Source organism: Chaetodon auriga, chromosome 14, assembly GCF_051107435.1.
Source record: "Chaetodon auriga isolate fChaAug3 chromosome 14, fChaAug3.hap1, whole genome shotgun sequence".
Taxonomy (NCBI): domain Eukaryota; kingdom Metazoa; phylum Chordata; class Actinopteri; order Chaetodontiformes; family Chaetodontidae; genus Chaetodon; species Chaetodon auriga.
Window position 1 is genome coordinate 17,512,077 of NC_135087.1, and position 18,322 is coordinate 17,530,398.

An 18,322-nucleotide genomic window follows, 5' to 3' on the forward strand; every position below is an offset into this window, starting at 1 on the left:
AGCATCTGGCTGTCTGGCCGGACACGCGAAGAGAGAAGAAGAAATCTGGATGTGTGGAAATTACCTGAAAGCAGAGAAAAAGACCGAAGAAGAAGAGTGGAGGGCAGTGAAGAGGAGCACTAGGAGGAAGTTGTTTTTCTAACGGGACAGGAGGACTGAGCAGCAGGAATGTTGCCGGTGAGTTTTCATTGATGAACTGTGTCAAACAGGGTTTGCTCTGTCAAAAATAGATCGTCTCGGCGAACATTTGCAAAATAATCAGGATATGTAACTTGAAAGATAGCTGCAGTTTTAAGGAAAACCGGTAAAACCGCAATGTAATCAGTTAAGACTGGAGCTAAACGGCAAGGCGACATTAATATCTAATTAAGTTTTCAATTTGGAAATATTAATTATGAAGACGCTGTCATACATTTTTCAAAGGAGCATTTTTTTATTGCTTGTGTTGTCATAATTGCGCATTTTCACGTCAACTATTTCCAAAATGATGACAGGAAAGAAAAGGAGCGTTAAACTTTGATGAAAGAATGACATACATTTTTTTTTTCAAGAAAAGATCGTCAATGCAAGCAGCTTTAAACGTATTAAATGACGTTAGAGAAACAAACGTCTCAACACCTTTGAAAACAACGTGTGTTCAGTGTTTGAGCTGTATAAATGTCCCAAATTAAAAAGAAAATCAAACCGGAAGTTCTGCTCCCTACTTTCAGCATGACGAATTTTGGCAGACCTGTGACACATATCTAAAACTTACACACACACACACACACACACACACACACACACGGATATATGTATATATCTTCGTATGCCCACTATATGGAGCAATGAATATATCCAGTTCATGAATGGGGCTTTTATTTTGAAGGTTTCAATCAGAAGCCTCGCTTTTCTTTCGGCTGTCTTGACGCTAGTGTGTGTGTGTGTGTGTGTGTGTGTGTGCGTGTGCGTGTGTGCGCGCGCGCGCGCACTTGCGTAGTGCAGTTGCTCATCATAATTGTTTGTATTTATACAAACACCGGAAGCTGTTAAGTTCCTGTGAGTCGTGGATGTTAGGGGTCTTGAGCCTGCGGATGGTACAGAATAAAGCTGGAAAGTTTCTTGTGAAACATCTCCCAATCAAAAAAAGAGTTACTACCTGTAAACCAAGACAAAAACCATTTGTAAACCATTCGTATTCCTTTTTCCATCCTGCCTTCCTTCTTTTCAGTCTTTTCACTCTGTATTGCTCCCTCTCTCTCTCTCTCTCTCTCTCTCTCTCTCTCTCTCTCTCTCACACACACACACACACACACAGACACACACACACACACATACACACACTGAAAACACTGCACTTTGTGGCTGGGTTGGACTGCTGTCAGCTCCAGACAATACACTGAAGATATAGAGTTGTGTTTACTGCAGAGACAGAAACAGAGAAACACAGAGAACGCTTCTGCTTTGACCTTTGACCTGAATCTCCCTCCTGGCTCAGACTTTTTCTTCATCCTTTTTTTCTGGGAGTTTTATAGAGAGTTGAAGCCTCAGCAGCTATCTACACAGTGTTAACAGCTTTGTGACTTTCTGTCAAAGCATTTGCCAAAAGCTGCTACCAACAAGTCCACTCAATGATTCAGACTGCTGGGAAAACTGTAATGACTGCTTTCCATACAGCTCCTCTCACAGCTCTGCCCTCATTCCTGCAAACAGCAGGCAGCTCACATGATTGATACAGCAAATGCAAAACAGAGCATGATATCATCTGACAACTTCCTCTGAAATGTCGAGCAGCCAACACATATTTTCCTGGGTAGAGCGCTGGCAACGCTGCTGCTACCACTTTTAAGTCCATGCTAAATCATAATATGCTATTTATTAGCAGCATGACTCTATGGGCGACAGTGTGAGTGCTGCATTTCAGCTCAGACTGAAATATCTCTTGTGCAGAGGTTCATGGTTCCCAGATGATGAATCCTACTGTCTTTGGTTTGTTTAACAATTTGCTTTATGACCGAAAACCTCCTAAATGAATGACATCCCTGTCAACCTGACTTTGTGTTTAGTGCTAATCAGCAGATGTTAGCATGCTAACACACTAAAATGGTGAGCATGGTAAAGATTGTACCTGTTCACTATCAGCATGTTAGCATCATTTTGAGTATGTTAGCTCTACCATAGGCTAGCAGTTTAGCCTAATATAATTTCAAATTTACACTTTACACTGTAACTGCTATATTTCGTCATTCCCCATTTCCAGCATAAGTTTTCAACTCTAAATAGCTAAAATAGTAAATCACAGGAAAGTATTAGCATGGAGCAGCTAAGGGCAGTTCAGCTGCCATATTGATGATCTTGTGGTCTGCTACCTAATTCTAAAGGAGCAGATCTCTAAGGGAAAAACAGGATTTGCCAAAAGGTTTTAAGCTAAGTAAATACATTACAGTATGAATGAAGCTGTTTTTCTGTCGCGGGGTCGAGTCACTGTATCCCGAACATAAAAATGACTGATAGGCCAAAGTGTAAAGGATCCAGAGAGGCACACAGTAGGAGATACTGTTTGCTGCTTCAGAAGTGTACAGAGGGTTTCTTTCTCAATGAGCCGGCAGCTCGTGTTTCACGGGTCACATGCAGTTCCTATAGAGACGCTACTGACTGATGTGTGTGAGTGTGTGTTTGGGTGTGGGCAGTGGGAGCAGGGGGGCGTCTGAAGCGCAAATCACTTTCAGCTGTCAGTGTGTTCCACTGTGCTCTCTCTCTCTCTCTCTCTCTCTCTCTCTCTCTCTCACACACACACACACACACACACACACATAAAACACAAAGAGACAGCCAACAGGGAAGTTGGTGTTACTTTGGGATTTATTTCATCACACTCTTTTTTGCTTTCATTCATAAGCTTTGCTCCCAAGTGGACTGAAAACATGAACTTGTTGACTGTTGACTTTACCCTGACACTCTGCTGTCACAGGTGTGGACCACAGGAATATCAATTTGCTTGTACTTCTGGTGGTTTAAAAGCTCATTTACTCCAGAACACGGTCAAAGCTCATTCCACTAGTCACTGATATGTTGCTTTAGATAAAAGTGACAGCCTACTTCCCAAAGTGTAATTGTAATGTAAGACGGACTCATGCATAACATAAGAACATCCATCTTCAGTGAGATTATAGCTTTATATTTAAGCTTGTAAATCCCTGCAGTTTATTAGCAGCTGTTCCTTGAAGCTGCCGCGCTGGAGGGACAGTATGGCAGGGCTATTTTCTCCTCAGTGTGTAATACTTTCCTAATTTTTGTCGCTGTACAGACTAAAAAAAGGATGTCTTCCTGTGTGGTATTTAAATGGTAGCCCTTTCCTCCACTCCCACAGCAGCTACTTGACCCTCCCATAATTCACCATGAGCTCGTGAGCAGACGTCATTTGTATCATAATGTCACAGAAATGACAGAATCATGCGGATTTCCTCCAGCTGCTGCTTTAATAGTCTTCATTTAAGACCAAAAGGTGTAGCCCAAGGTTTTGTAAGAAGAAGAAAAATTAATTTCAGAAACTGCGACGAAACCCATAGGAAGAGTCGGGACAATGGGCTGGATTTGGGGGGGAAAAAGCCACTGGGCAGACATAACCACAGTGTGACAGATGGAACAGGCTGGAAACCATTTCAGTCCCAGGAGGGCAGCTCTCCTTGAATGGTTGGCACAGCAGGTATAAGCACACTACACCCCCAGATCCCAGCAGAGTCCATCATCATTTAAAATGATTTACTAAGAAAAGCTGCAGCAGCCTGAGCTCAATCCAGCCATATCTGTTACATAATTCACAGTCACAAAAACGACACAGCCGCTAATATGAACCATGAACTGTCATATTAAAGTCACATACTGGAAATGTGATCCAATAAAGGAATGATATTTTAAAATGTACCTAAGTATGTCTTCAACGTGCATAAAGAAACGTTCTGTCTCTGCCGTCTGAAGACTTCCACAGCGTTCAGTCCCCTCTGTCCTGCTCTTATTACAGACATGTCTCAACCACAGACTGTATAAAACATGAACGTAGTCTCCCTGACGTCAGCCATAGGCTCATGAAGAGTCATTATGACGCTCAGTGTTAGTCGCTCTGGTCGTCACCATCTCGGCGGTGTCTGACTCCGCCAGATTTCCGGCTAATCCAAAAACAGGCGTAGCGGTGGAGCGTGGGCGGAGCTGAGGTGGGCCCAGTGAAGCCTGGTTGAAACCTAGCAGCTAGCTGTCACTCAAAGCAGTCATGCTCATGATGTTGCATAACTTTAAGCCTTAATATGATTGAAATGGGTGAGTTATAGAAAAATTCACCCCTGTGCGGTCGTCATGAACGGGTTTTTCTTGTTTGCCAGGCTGTAAACATGTTTAGTTCTGCTGGAAACTTGGGCATGTTAATATGGAACCAGCCTCAAGTGGACACTAGAGGAACTGCAGTTTTTTGGCTCCTCAGGGTTGGCTGCTTGGTCCCAACTACCTGCGAGCCCTCGACTTTAGCAGTGACTTTAGCTTGGGATGGTCAAGGGCTTATGGGAAATGGTGGTTGATACAGAAGTATTCAATAAACGGCATCCTTATCTGGACATGTGGAGTGAAACACAGGACATACTGTTGGGAGAGGCAGTGTTCAGACTGCTTTTTATTTGTTAGCATTGTTGTCTGAATGAGGTTTTCTTAGGTCTGGAAAAAGGAACCTGCATGTTTTGGTCTTAATATACATTTGTCCTTTCAGCTGATGAGCAGGATCTCATACCCATGTGACTTTTTCTCACACTTAGCGAGTCTCACAGCCACCCTGGTCAGCTGACCTTATTTTCCTGTCCAAAAACCAAAAAATGTTTAAAATGTAAGTGTTTTTCAATCTTTAATCCATTGGGAAATTGTGTATATATATATATATTTATTCCTGTACTTTTACTCTTAAAAGTCAGTGTGAATGTGTGTGTGCGTGCTTGTGTGTGTGTGTGAGAGAGAGAGAGAGAGAGAGAGAGAGAATCTTGACTGTCTCTGTTGCACTGTGTGCTTGTATTGTCTGTAGTGGGTGGAAGTGCTGTACTGTAGTTTAGAAGAACTTGGAAGAACATTTTGTTTAGAAAAATTCCAGCTCCTGTGGTGACACACACACACACACACACACACACACACACACACACACACACACACACACAGACGAAGAAGCACTCCTTCCTCTTAGCTCTATCACTTAGAACGAAACACTGCTTCTTGGCTAATAAACGTCAGAGCTGCCGTCTTGATGTTGATCTAATGTTAATTGTTACCTCGCCCTATAAAGTCTAACGACGTTCAAAACTCCCATTTTTCATGTTCAATTCGTTCTGACTCGTGATGTGCTTCAGGTAAATGGTCATAGTTCGGTATGACGTCTCCAGGCAGCAGTTTCAAAGGATTGTGGGACATAAATATCAGTCAGATGCACCGTGACCACTAATCTGTGACTGCTGATTTAAGAGGTCCAGAGTGAAGGGAAGAGGAAAGAAGAGAGATTAGGTTTGCGTCTCATTGTGGGTGCGTTGAATGTATTTAGTCTTATTCACATAATGACAACAGTAATACACTGAATAACGTGTCTTCTGGTTCACCTCTCGTGTCCGTCTCGTCCGCCCTGCGCTGTCCACTGATTTTCTGTCAGTTCTAATAGATGCAATAGATACACTGTTGTGAGCACATGCACCAAACATGTGACCTTGTGTGTGTGTGTGTGTGTGACAGAGAGACAGCTCTTCTGCCAATGCACCTTCTGTGTCCCTTCTGTGTGTGTGTGTGTGTGTGTGTGTGTGTGTGTGTGTTTCAGTGTGTGCAGAGTGCAGTCATGCTGCAGTATATCAGTGTAGCCTCTGTAATCTCTCCCTCCAGCATGGCCACCGCTGCTGCTTCTGGACAGCTTCAGCCACACCACAGTAACCAGCCAGCACATAATATATTTAGCTAATATTAATGCCGATATCTAATATATGAAGGAGGAATGGGTTCAAGATTATTTTTAGGCGCATTCCTGGAGTCTGCACTCACTGCTGGTGGCTGTGTCTGTCATTCAGGATTGTATCGAGGCTCTTTCTTGTTGTCTTACAGCAATTATCTGTGAATATTGATGAATAATTGATTTTTTTTTTCTCATGAAACAATAACCTTGAAGTGCACAATAAGGCAAGAAAAGTGCAGTTGAAGATAAATAGAAATTCTGCTTATTGTTTCCAACTCATCAGACATAATTATGATAACTGCATTCGAATTAAAAGCTCACAGATGATTAGTTTATTAGTCACAGTCAAACAAACTATCTTTATATGTTTCAGTGTTGTGCCATTAAGGATTGTGTAAGTGAAGGTCTGGTCTTGACCCTAAGTGACCTGGCCGGCTCCAGCTCTGCTGGACTCAGAGCTAAAAAAAAAAAAGTTTTGGCTTCGGAACGTCTGGGACTTTTTTTAAGACTGCTCAATTCAGTTGTCACATGCTGAAACTAAACAAGAAGTCAGTGGTGTAATGATCCACTGATCTGACCATGTGGAGACTATCAGCTGGAAAACTCAAATGTGGACGTTTGATATCAGGCAAGAAAGTTTGAAGGGACATTTTAGAATTCACGAGGAAACATTTTTCTAACCTGTTTATGTGATTCCAATCAGATTTGGATGAGTTGCTGTCATTGCAGCTGCAGATATGATCAGCGACAAGTATAAATACGAAGTATGGCTATATATATATATATATATATATATATACACACACACACATATTTTAGCAAGAAAACAGTTTACAAAGTAAGAGAAACATACCATACTGTTAAAAAATGTGTAAAATGTAAAGAAAAACAATGATTTACAAATCTATTTTGGCCTATATTCACATATTTCATGTCATAATTACTAAACGTCATTTATTTTTATAAATATCTGCTTGATTTCACCAATTACAATGACCCATATCATCAAACAATTTGGGCAATCCAGAGAAATTTCTGAAGGGCCAAGGCTGAAAACCCCTCAGGCGGAGCTGTATTAAAAACCAACATGACTGCATAAAAGATCTCAGTGCCTGGGCTGAGTTTGCCTGCGTGCAGTCCAGATCTGTCCCCACTGAAAATGTGTGGAGCATTATGAAATATGTCAGCAGAGACGTCCATCAGGCAAGAATTTCACCCTCAAAACCTTCTAAACTGGTACATGAGGCCTGTGAGAATGACATTACAGCCTCAAATGATTTTTATGGTCACACTCTGACTCAGTCAATCTAACAGTAGAAACAGAAGCACCTCATGGTCTCACAGGTGGACGGTGTTGACTGGACCGTATCAGCTTTGTAATAAAAAACAATACCTGCTCAATATCATGGTCCACTCCCACTAACAGGCATGAAAAGTGCCCAGTCTCTTTCTTATCTCCCATCATCCTCTCCTCCTCACCCTCTCTCCCTCCCCTCGTATTTACTGAAAGCCGACTCCCTCCCTCCCCTCCTGTCTCACACACACTCTTATAGTTGTATTTCCTCCCCCTGGGGACACACACACTCTTGACATTCGCACATTTCAAACACACTCTCTCCTACAAAGACGCCACTTCCTCCATCAGGCACTGCTAATTATTAATTATCCCACACGCACATGCACACACACGCACACCCACACACTTTCGTGTGTGTCTCCGGCCAGCAGTTTTCCAATGAAGCGTTTCTTTGGGTTGGTGCTGGAGCGACTGCTGTTTCTGTCGAAGAACATCAAACTGAGTAAATGCAGCAAACAGAAGAAGAAGAAGAAGAAAACCAGGAAAAGCAAACCAGCGGTGAGTGAGAGACAAACGCTTTATTCTCACTTCAGTATATTTATATACATCAGGAAAAGACTGGTACTTGTATCAGCGTGGGTTGTGTAGGCGTACTTTTAGCCGCACGTGTAATGTGTAGTGGAGGCACGGCGGGTTAGGAAACACACAGTTTGCTGTTGTTTGATATCAGGCTGGAGCAGAGGGAACCAGGCTGGGCTCACAGTTCAGAGCGTGTCACCCTGCCACCTTCAACACCCTGTGCTGAAATGCCCGAAAGCAATTCATAAAATGAGCATTGATGTGTTTTTGCAGCAGACTAGCAGGAAGCACGAGGCTGCTTGTCACTCTTGTCTCACTATCTGACTATCTGTCTCTCATGCCTAAAATAGCCAGTCACTCCATTCAGCACCAGAGGCAATTTAGGAACCACAACTCAATCTGCCTGCGTGTGTGTGTGTGTGTGTGTGTATTCTGTTCACTGACACACAGAATGAAGTCGTCCTTCCTGTGAGTTCATCTGGTGTTTCGTATCACATGCTGTACACGTCTGTCTTTTTTTTTTTTGACAGGCTTTTCAACCATCAACAGTTCAGTGCTGCTGATGAAACGTTCTTAGATTGCTTCTGTTTGATATCTTCTACAATTCTTCTTATTATGCACACATACTGTAGATATGGACATGTTCAATCTTATTATAGTTCTACACACATAATGGAACACTTATTTGCTGGTAATAATGGTGGAGTAGCCATCAAACAGCATACAGTTTGCCGCTTCAGTTTATCTGGCCTGCTTTTGACCTATATAGTCTGGTCTATCTATGGAGGGTTTTCCAATGATATGTTGTAATCTACACTCTAGCGGCCATATTGGAAGTCCACGGAGGGGTTTTTAAACAGCCATACAGACAATTCAAAATGACGGCTGTGTGAAAAAGGCTTTCATAGTTTGAAGTAAGAGAAGTCATTTGAGCCAAACGCCCTTCCTGATTGCTAACACAGGAGTGGAAACAACAAACCGGCTCCTGTCCATGTGTTGAAGTGTCCTCGAGCAGGATTCTGAACCCTGAAATGCTCCCAATAAGAAGTCTTGTGCCTCGCATGGTAGCTCAGCTGCTATTGATGTGTGAGTGTGCATGTGCATGGTTGAGTGAGAGGTAAAATGTCAAGTGCTTTGGGTAAAGGGCTTTATAAAGGCAGTCTATTTACCAGTCAAATGAGAAAAGTCAGAAAGTGTCCAGTTCAGTGGTTTGATTCATTGCTCTTTTCCATTGATGTGGCTCTGTTGGCTACATTGATCTCTTCCCTCCAGTGCGTCTTCTGGCTTTGCATGTTCCAGATAATAAAACCACAGTAGTGTTGGTATTTTTTGTTTCTGCCTTCCTTAGTTGCTGTTGCTACGCCAAGCTTTCCATTCTTGTACTGCATATATGGAGTTTACGGTCACAGACTGACGTGGATGTGTTGGTCCTGTACAGGGTTTTTTCTACCGTAGCTGGTCATCCCACAGAGTGATGTAAAAGGTAATACCTTGGTGATTGCCAATACTACATTTGCCATCCATGCTGGTTCCACATGTTAGACCATTTGTGGCACAACTGCATAGCAAGTTCTCAGCCATACCACTGCATTCATAGTGCCAACTTTAGATACAGTTTTTCGGGAATTCTGAATATTTTGTTGATGAGAAAACCACTCTGGATGATTCAATTATATAAAACCCAACTTTCATCTCTGTCAACAGTCCTTCAGTGTGACAATTGCTGTTTTCACCATTTGAAACAGAAACATTAAAGCCCTTGTGAGGCCACGATTAGCCTACTTTAAATGGTTTGTGGACTAGTAAAACCCCTGTGTGTGCATGCGTGCGTGTGTGTTTGTAGATGTGTGTTTGTGTGTGTCTAATCCAAGCTTTAGAGAATGTGTCCGTGCTCAGTCTGTCTGCATGCAACCAGAGATTACTTCACATGATCTGGGACAGGTGTATAGAATACTGTGGATTAGTGTACAGTATGTATTTTGAGTGTGCTTCTGTGTGTGTGTGTGTGTGAGTGTGAGTGTGAGTGTGTCGACAACAGACAATCTAATGTGTGTGTGTATGAGAGAGAGAGACATTGAGATTAAAAGTGTATCTGTATCTGTGTGTGTGTGTGTGTGTGTGTGCCTCTGTTAGTCTGTGTGTTCCTATCCCAGATTACCCTAAATTTATCTTTCAACTGCCGACTGACTATCTGACATGACATCACCAGCGACATTGCCGGTGACATCACTGACGGTAACACAGGATGTCCTTTTCTGATTGCTATTTTAATCTTCTGGCTGCAGATTTTGGAGGATTTGATAACAAAATGATTTCAGAGGGGATCGTTACTGCTCGGCTGATACTCTGAAGCCAGGCACTGGTTTGTCAGATACAGCGTGTTAAAACCAAACCGAAAGCTTTATCAAAGTAATACTTGCCAGTATTATACTATAATTTACTAATTTAGTCTAAACTAAACTAACTACAGACTAACTACTGATTGAATATGGAGAGATAAGATCAACTAAATTGGGATATTATTCCATTTAAGTTAGGGTAAGCCTTTGTGCTGAGCCCAGAGGGAATCGCACATGTGTGTGTGTGTGTGTGTGTGTGTGTCTGTCTGTGTATGTACAAGCCGTTATCGATAGGTAATTAAAGCTGTGATCAATGTGCTGTTAAGTCAGATGGATGGCTGGATCGTGTCACAAGCCGCTGTCATCAGTAAAGTCTGCTTCTTTTCCCTTCGCAGAGATTCCAGTGGCCTTCTTATCACTTCACATGAACATGTGTCGTATCTTGAAAGCTTTAAGATTGAATTAGATTACATTCACATCTGCAGCTCAGCTCTCAGTGTTGTTATCTGTGCCAGGTTGCCTTAAAGCTGCTGTTCCTGATTGGATTTTACGCCGTTTCTGTTGGAGACATACAGACTGTTTATTGTGTTTATTGTGTAGTGTCAGTGTTTACAGAGGTGCTTGATTTGAGCTGATCTTCATTGTTTTCACCTGGATTTTCCACGAAAGCTGAATGCAATCACTCTGATTGGCCAGGCTGCTTCTTATTGCTCAGATTGGAACAGGAACAAGTCATTTATCAGCAGGTATCATTAGCTGCACTTCCATCAACACATTGTTATGCGCATTTTGAAGTATTGTGTGAGAAAAGTTGATGGGAATGGTTTTTATGCTCACTTTTAAAGAGAGATTTAAGGCTTGAGAGATGGAAACACCTTATTCCAATAACTTCAGACAAAGAAGACATTTAACTCACATGACACATCAGCTGTTTCCACTCTAAGAGGAGAAGAAGAAGAAGAAGAAGCTGTTGTGAAACCATGCTATTGATTGATTGATTGGTTATCTAGTCATATCTGGTCCTGGTCACTAAACCATTGTGTCCATATTCCTGAAATGGCAATGTGCTAATTGTTTTATAGCATTTAACACGTTTGTTTCTACGGTTACAGGTGATCCTGACGGTTTACCTCAATGACACCCAGCAGATGCTAACTGAGGTCCCAGTTACTCCGGCAACCAGGGTGACTGACGTGGTCGAATACTGCAAAGAAGCCGGCGAGGGGGAGTGCCACCTAGCAGAAGTATGGAATGGACATGGTGAGTCCCTCCACCCATCCACCCATCGACGTACACAAGATCTGCAAAATGACTCACTTAAAACAATTAATACAAGATCATCCATCTCTACAGATGATAAATGATGACTTTAGATATTCTAAATCACACGTTTTTTCCATGAGCATCCACCTTGTAGCATCAGTTTCCTACACCATCAACAGACTGCTGGGTAAGAATTCAACTGAAGGGACTCTAATCTCATATGTGACACACACACGCACACACACACACACAGAGGTGGTGGTGAGTGTCAGTCATAATATATCCACATATTACTCCCTAATTATTAATATTATTATTGTTGTTCTGCTATTTTCATAGTAGGCAGACATGTATTTGTATGCACACACACATAATTCACCACTATGTCCTCACTAATATAATTACTATGGACAGCCCCGTTTGACAGTCCTTTGAGTATTAGACTATTTACATGATTAGAATCTGGAATTATATGACAGGATAATCTCAGCGTGGCTCTGGCCCACATCGTGTCATCTGAGCCTGTAAATTGTAAACAAAGTCAGACCTATATCACAGCTACAGCTTGTGGAATCAATAGCGCTAAGTGCCTGCTGTTTACTGTACGCCTTTATGAACCTGAATAGACCGGTCCATCACATGCAGACACCGACAGCTACCGTGTCCATTAAAGCCTGGCCTACATCCATTCAGTCATAGCTGTTGCAGCACATAACCACACAGTGTTTGTGTAGCTCTGTGGTTTGTGGCCGGGCAGACAGGCTATAAATGGCTCTGATACTGTACTGTTTCTTAGAGGGTGACACTGTGAGGCAGCACATAATAAATGGTGTTGTGTCAAAATGTTGCTGTGTGACAAGAGGCCATGCCTCAAGGCCGCAAGTGGCCTCACGTCTGGTGTGTGTGTGGCCGCTAAGCCACTGCCTACGTGTGTGTATTATTAGATATGGATTGATGTACTTTGCTGTGAGAATGTTGTTGCTGGGGTTTTGGAAAAATTGGAATTCACAGACATTTCCTTATTTTCAGTTTTCCTGCTTTAATCATATCAACCTGTAAATATTCACCGTGTCACACTCGTCAGTCTTTGCTTTAAAAGACGTCATTTCAACCGTAGCGGGTGAGCAGGGTTTCCCTGCTTTGTTTACGTTAAGAAAAGGCTTTGTAGTGTTTAATCAACCACTAATTTCCCCTTTAAGTAGCTTTAAAGCTGTAGTATGTGATGTTACACTGAGAGAAATATTCAAACACAAGACTCCATATTTGTTAGGCCTCCTTTTGCACACATTTTCACAAAACAAGGCTTGACGTATTTGGCATCTTTTGGAACTTTGAGATCTGCTATTTAACATGGAAATCTGCAGATTGGATCAATATTTGGCTGCACAGCATGAGTGTGTAATGACTGACCCCCTGGCAGGACAGTGGGAGTTAATCATAAGAAATATAGTATTGAATGTGAACTATATGTATTACAGAAATATGAGAGTAAAGCCATCAAAAGGAAGTGAAAAGGATGGTAAGATCATTGCATAAATGCTAATATAACCAGTGGTGATTGATTTGATGGCTTCTGTGGACGAATCACTGTCAGGCTCACTCTCTCTCAGCCTGTCTTACATCTCCTCGCCGTCTGTCTCTCCTCAGAGCGAGTTCTCCCTCCAGAGTTGTTATTGTTGGATCTTCTCCAGCAGTGGGGAGCCAGGAGGCCGGAGGTCAGCTTCTACCTCAGACACTGCCCCTCCTGGATGCAAGGTACAGCAAAACAAGCACTCACACACACCACACTCAGTCCATCCAAGCTTCCTTTAGGACTTTGAACATGAACTTCTGACAGCTTTCAAATATATTGCTTTTTTTTTTTTTTCTTCAGAATTCAGCATCCTTAGCTCACATGCAGACAACACACAAACACGGGGAGTCAGCGGTGTGTGTGAGGTTAAAAGGAGAGTTCAGGGGCTTGGTCAGTAATTAGCCAGATAAGATGATTAGAGTTACATAACGTGGACATGGCAAACACGAAGGGGAAGGCGGGCGGGCAGAGAAAAGGTTTGGTCCGCTGGAGAAATGTCAGACGAGCTTCTGCCAAAATAGCTGCGCACAATGCTCAGTGCTTTCCAACAGCAGGGTGGCTGCTGGAGCACCGGTGTGTTTTTGTGTCTGTGCGCGCTCTCTGCAGGGACAGGACGACCTCACCACCTGCTGGTGCACCCCCCCCCCCCCATTAAAAACATAATTATCATTCATTAGAATCTCATTATTATCACATGCGTGTGAAGTGTATCCTGAATAATAAATTAGTCAGAATGCTTTTTTTTTTTTTTTAGATCTATGTGTATTTCATAGAGGCCATTAAGGTGTGCGTCAGTATCTGTATCTAAACAGTTTATCCTGTTCTCATTCCTGTCAAATGTTCCGTGAGCAGATTTTAGTTTCTCTCCTTGTCATTTTCCACCCAGTCACAGCTCACATGCCGGCAGATCTGTCGCAGGTTTACGAGCAGCAGGGTATTGATCTAGAGTGAGATAAGAAAGAGCAGCGGTTTGTTTGGCCGCCTGCTGTGGAGAGAAGAGCCTGCTGCTCCCCTGGTCCCCCTGTGTCCAGAGCTGGACCGTATAGGTGCAGTCTGGGTAGGAATGATTGACCTCCAGCATTGCATTTGAATTTCGAGGCAGCCGCATCATCAGTGCATCTGAGGGACTGACTCCTTGATGCCCCCCTGCAGTTTGCTGCCAACTTGTGTTTGGCTCTTCTCCTTCTGTCATAAAACATGAAACAGCTTCTTAAAGCAGCCGACGGCGCTCCAAGGACCAGAGCAACATATTACCCTAATGTAGTATCTGCTTCCAGGCTAATTTAACATCATCTGCCCTCTGTGGCTTACTGAAGGTGCCCATTTGAGTTTGCACCTCCCACTCAAGGACATCCCCTTCCTGTTCGGAGCTCACACTCGTTTCCTACCTCACTAAGTAATCAACTCTGTAATGGAAAGTGAAATGTTCTTATTGGGATGGAACAGAGGTAATTAATTAGTCATAAATGAATTCACGCCCACCACAGCTAATGATGATGTATTTCTCCCCGCATCCATAAATTACTGTTGATTATCAACAAGCTATTTTAAGTGTCCTAGCGCGACAGCTTCTCTGTTAAGTATAGTAATTACATAGCTGCTCAATTGAATGTAATTACTGTTTTAAGTTCTCTATTGGTTGAAAGATACTATTTTATCTGCTCAGCTGAATGTTAAGAACTGCTCTATTGACTGGAGGTGAGACTTGGAGCTGGCTGGGATTAACCCAGATTGAACCTGTCTGGTCTAAGTAGAATTAAAACCAATGATGCTATTTATAGATTATATACAGAGAGATAGATGGAGCTCAGTACGGATAAGATGAGGGGGGATTCCATGTTTTTCCACAGGTAATTCAACGTGTTTTATCTTCATCCAAATGGCATTTCTTTTCAATTTTCTTCAAGATGTTTCTGATCTTGTGTTGGAAGCATATAGCTGTTCATGTAGCCTGTGCGGAATCAGTCTTCTTGCAATGCCTCATGCTCTGCATTGGTGCTGTTACAGCAGGCAAGCTGCCAACAGCATCTCCTGCATCCTTAGTAGGAATAAGACAGACTGAATGTAAATAAGGTCAGAGGGAACAAGGACACGTAAACATAATAACACGTAAACTCTTAATGCCAGAATACATTGTAGAATACTGAACAAGAGCACTGATATGGAAAATATCCATGTGAATTTTCACACTCAAAAGCCAATATTCCCTGTTCATTTACCTTTGAGATAAGGCACACACACATACACACACAGTTGAATGGTTAATTAAGGCCAAGGCCCACTCTCTCTTTCTGTGTGTGTGTGTGTCAGTCACAGCAGTCTACCGGGCTGTAACACTCAGCTCACCCCTGTCCGTTCCTTTTTGATTTTATTTCAATGTCTCTGCTCAGATGTCTTTTCATTATTCATTTATATGCAGGAAGTCAGCAGCCTTTGGAGCAGAGCTGGACCACAGAGGCAACAGAGAGTGCTAATGACAGGGTAGGTGGACACACACACACACACACACACACACACACACACACACACACACACACACACACACACACACACACAGGAGCTGCGCTGGGCTGAGGGTACAGGACAGGCTGTGTTATGCATCTCTAATTAGCTCAATCTCAACATCGAGGATCTATTGTGCATATAAATATCTCTGCACTACACGCATAATGATACTGTTTAAAGCTTCACTATGTCTCTAACTGACAATGTGTGTGTATGGTCATGGTTAAGGCCCGAATGTGAATTTAAGAGCGTGAGAGATCATTTTGGGAGTTTGTCATTTTGGGAAATACACTTATTTGATTTCTCTGTGGGATTTAGTGAGATGATCAACAGCACTGTCATACCTGTGTCTTAAATGTGAAGCCACAGCGAGGAGAGGGTTTGCTTAGCTCAGCATAAAGCACTGGGAGAAACAGCCAGCCTGATTCTGTCCAAACATAAAAAAAAATCAAAGTAACTCCCTGCAAAATCCCCAACAATCAAGATTTAACTTGTTCATTAGTGAGCTTTAGAGGTGCTGATAGGTGGATTTTCTCATTGGATGGGAACACGCTAGCTGTTTCCTCATTTTGTAGATGTACAGAGCTCATGAAGACACACTTATGAATATTCCATTCATTCTCTGCCATATTCTGCCAAAAGATCCCCATAAATCCTACACAAACTGGTCCTTTCATTTAGGCAAGGCAAATTAAACATTAACCACTTTGGTGTGTGTGTGTGTGTGTGTGTGTGTGTGTGAGAGTATTTCTGTATGTACACTGTAATGTATCTGCATGTTTGTGTGTATGTATTTGTCTGTGTGTGTAGTCTAGCAGATTAGCCCACGGATTAGTGACAGTCATGATTCTACCAGTAACAGCCATGTGAAAATACACACACACACACACACACACACACACACACACACACACACACAGAGTGTGCTCTCTATACATACAGTGTAATTTCTGTATGTATTTTAATATCCAGAGATAAAAAGAGATAAAATGGGAATTAGGCTTTTGTTACTTGCCTGACTAATTGCCGTTAGCTCACCGTGTTTTGTTTTGCTGCCTTGCTTCATCCTGTTATCTTCCCTCCAAAATATTGAGTCATATAGTAAAAAGAGCAGCTGAGCTCACGGTGGCAGCTTTTTATCCGTCACTAACAGCTATTTTCAGCCGTGTCGTCTATTGTATTTAAGTCCAGACGAGACACTTGCTTTGTACGTGTTGGTTAGGCCTCGGTAAGCCAGTCACCAACCATGTTTTTGTGTGTGAAAGTATGTGCGTGTCCGTGTTGGTCAGTCTGCTGGTTAGTCAGCCAGTGTGTAAGTGTGTGTGTGCGTGCATGTGTTGGTCAGTCAGTGAAGGTAGGATTAGCTCGGTCCCATGACATAACCAGGCTAAGAGGATTGTTAGCTAGCCAAACAGCTCCTCCTCCTCCTCCCTCTCCTCTTCCTCTCACCTTGCGCACTCCTTCACAGTTGTCTTGTGCTATCCGTATCTTCAAGAATCCTTTCTTCGTCCCCTGCCTTTTACATTTCAAGCAAAAACAGAGAGTTCAAGGCAAGACAGGAGCGTGAGGGTGAGTTCTGGGTATGTCTCTTCTCTGTGGATGTGTGTGTGTCTGTGTGTGTGTCAGAGCATACGAGCGACTGTGTCTGTTTGAAGCTCAAGAAGTGGATCTTCCCCTCACATCAGCTTATCATACATAATAGAACAATGGAAAAAAAAATAGGAGTAAATGTAGAGGTGACTTTGAATTGTGTTTATATGTGTGTGTGTGTGTGTGTGTGTGTGTGAGAGAGAGAGAGAGAGAGAGGGTGGGTGGGTGTGTGTACTTTACTTTCTTTTCCCTTTAAGTTTCTGAAAGTTGTCTTGTTTGTTCAAAATCAAAACTACAGTCTCTGTCTCTCTCTCTCTCTCTTTCACACACACACACATTCAAACACATAGACAAACTGCTTGACAAGCAGTTTGTGTGTCATGTGTCAGGGTGGGACTGTTGGCCATGTGTTTCTGTGTGTGTGTGTGTCGGTCAGTGTGGTTTACATCTTGTGAAAACTGCATGCTATGTGCAGCAAGGTGTGGCTTCTGTGGCCATGTGTGTTTGGCTCTGACAGTGTTATTTTGTCTACGTGTGTGTGTGTGTGTGTGCGTGCGTGCGTGTGTGTGTGTGTGTGTGTGTGTGTGTGTGTGTGTGTGTGTTACTTAGGGATGTAGATGCATGGCTCCAAGTCAGGGTGTGACTCTGGGATCTCTATAATCATATCCAGAAGCTCTCACTTACACACACACACACACTCACACCAGATGATGTTTCCTCCCACAGAATGATGTAAACATGACAGTGCCGACAGTTGTGCAAGAGAAAGAAAGAGATTTTTTTTAGTGTACATGAGTTTTCGATTTGTTATTAACCACTGATCTCTTACTGACTTCTGTCATTACTCACTGCAGCAAAATGTAATTTCAATATGACTCAAATGACTCTGCAGAAATTCAGGATAAGTCAGTTTTCCCCTCCTGGCTTTAAACAGGAAATCAGACTGTTGATGTGATTCTTTTGCTTAAAAAGTAAAGCAGGGTATTTTCACTGAGGCCTGAGGGGTAGCAGTGTTGGTCGGTCGGTTGGAAAATCCACTATTGTTCTTCAGAGCAAAACGTCTTTGTGAGATGCGTGTGAGGAGATCAGCATGAGGAGTTATTTTTGTCTCTTTACCTTCACAGATTGTAAAAGTAATTGAAGGAAAATGTTCAATTTACCAAGAAGGAAACCTCCCAGTGCATAATTAGCAATTAGCATCCAGTGACCTGGTCAGAGCCCCGCTGGTTTTAATG

General features: G+C 42.6%; 1 protein-coding gene across 6 annotated transcripts in view; it reads left to right on the top strand.

Moving 5' to 3' along the window:
* Positions 1–18,322, top strand: part of LOC143331478 (apoptosis-stimulating of p53 protein 1-like) — a 43,073-nt gene continuing 24,751 nt past the window's right edge. For all 6 annotated transcript variants that reach the window (XM_076748375.1, XM_076748377.1, XM_076748376.1 and 3 more), the window contains exons 1-4: positions 1–177; positions 11,269–11,416; positions 13,067–13,174; positions 15,412–15,473. In XM_076748375.1, the coding sequence (XP_076604490.1) occupies positions 169–177; positions 11,269–11,416; positions 13,067–13,174; positions 15,412–15,473 (327 nt within the window). In that variant the 5' untranslated portion in view covers positions 1–168. The remainder of the gene's footprint in view (positions 178–11,268; positions 11,417–13,066; positions 13,175–15,411; positions 15,474–18,322) is intronic.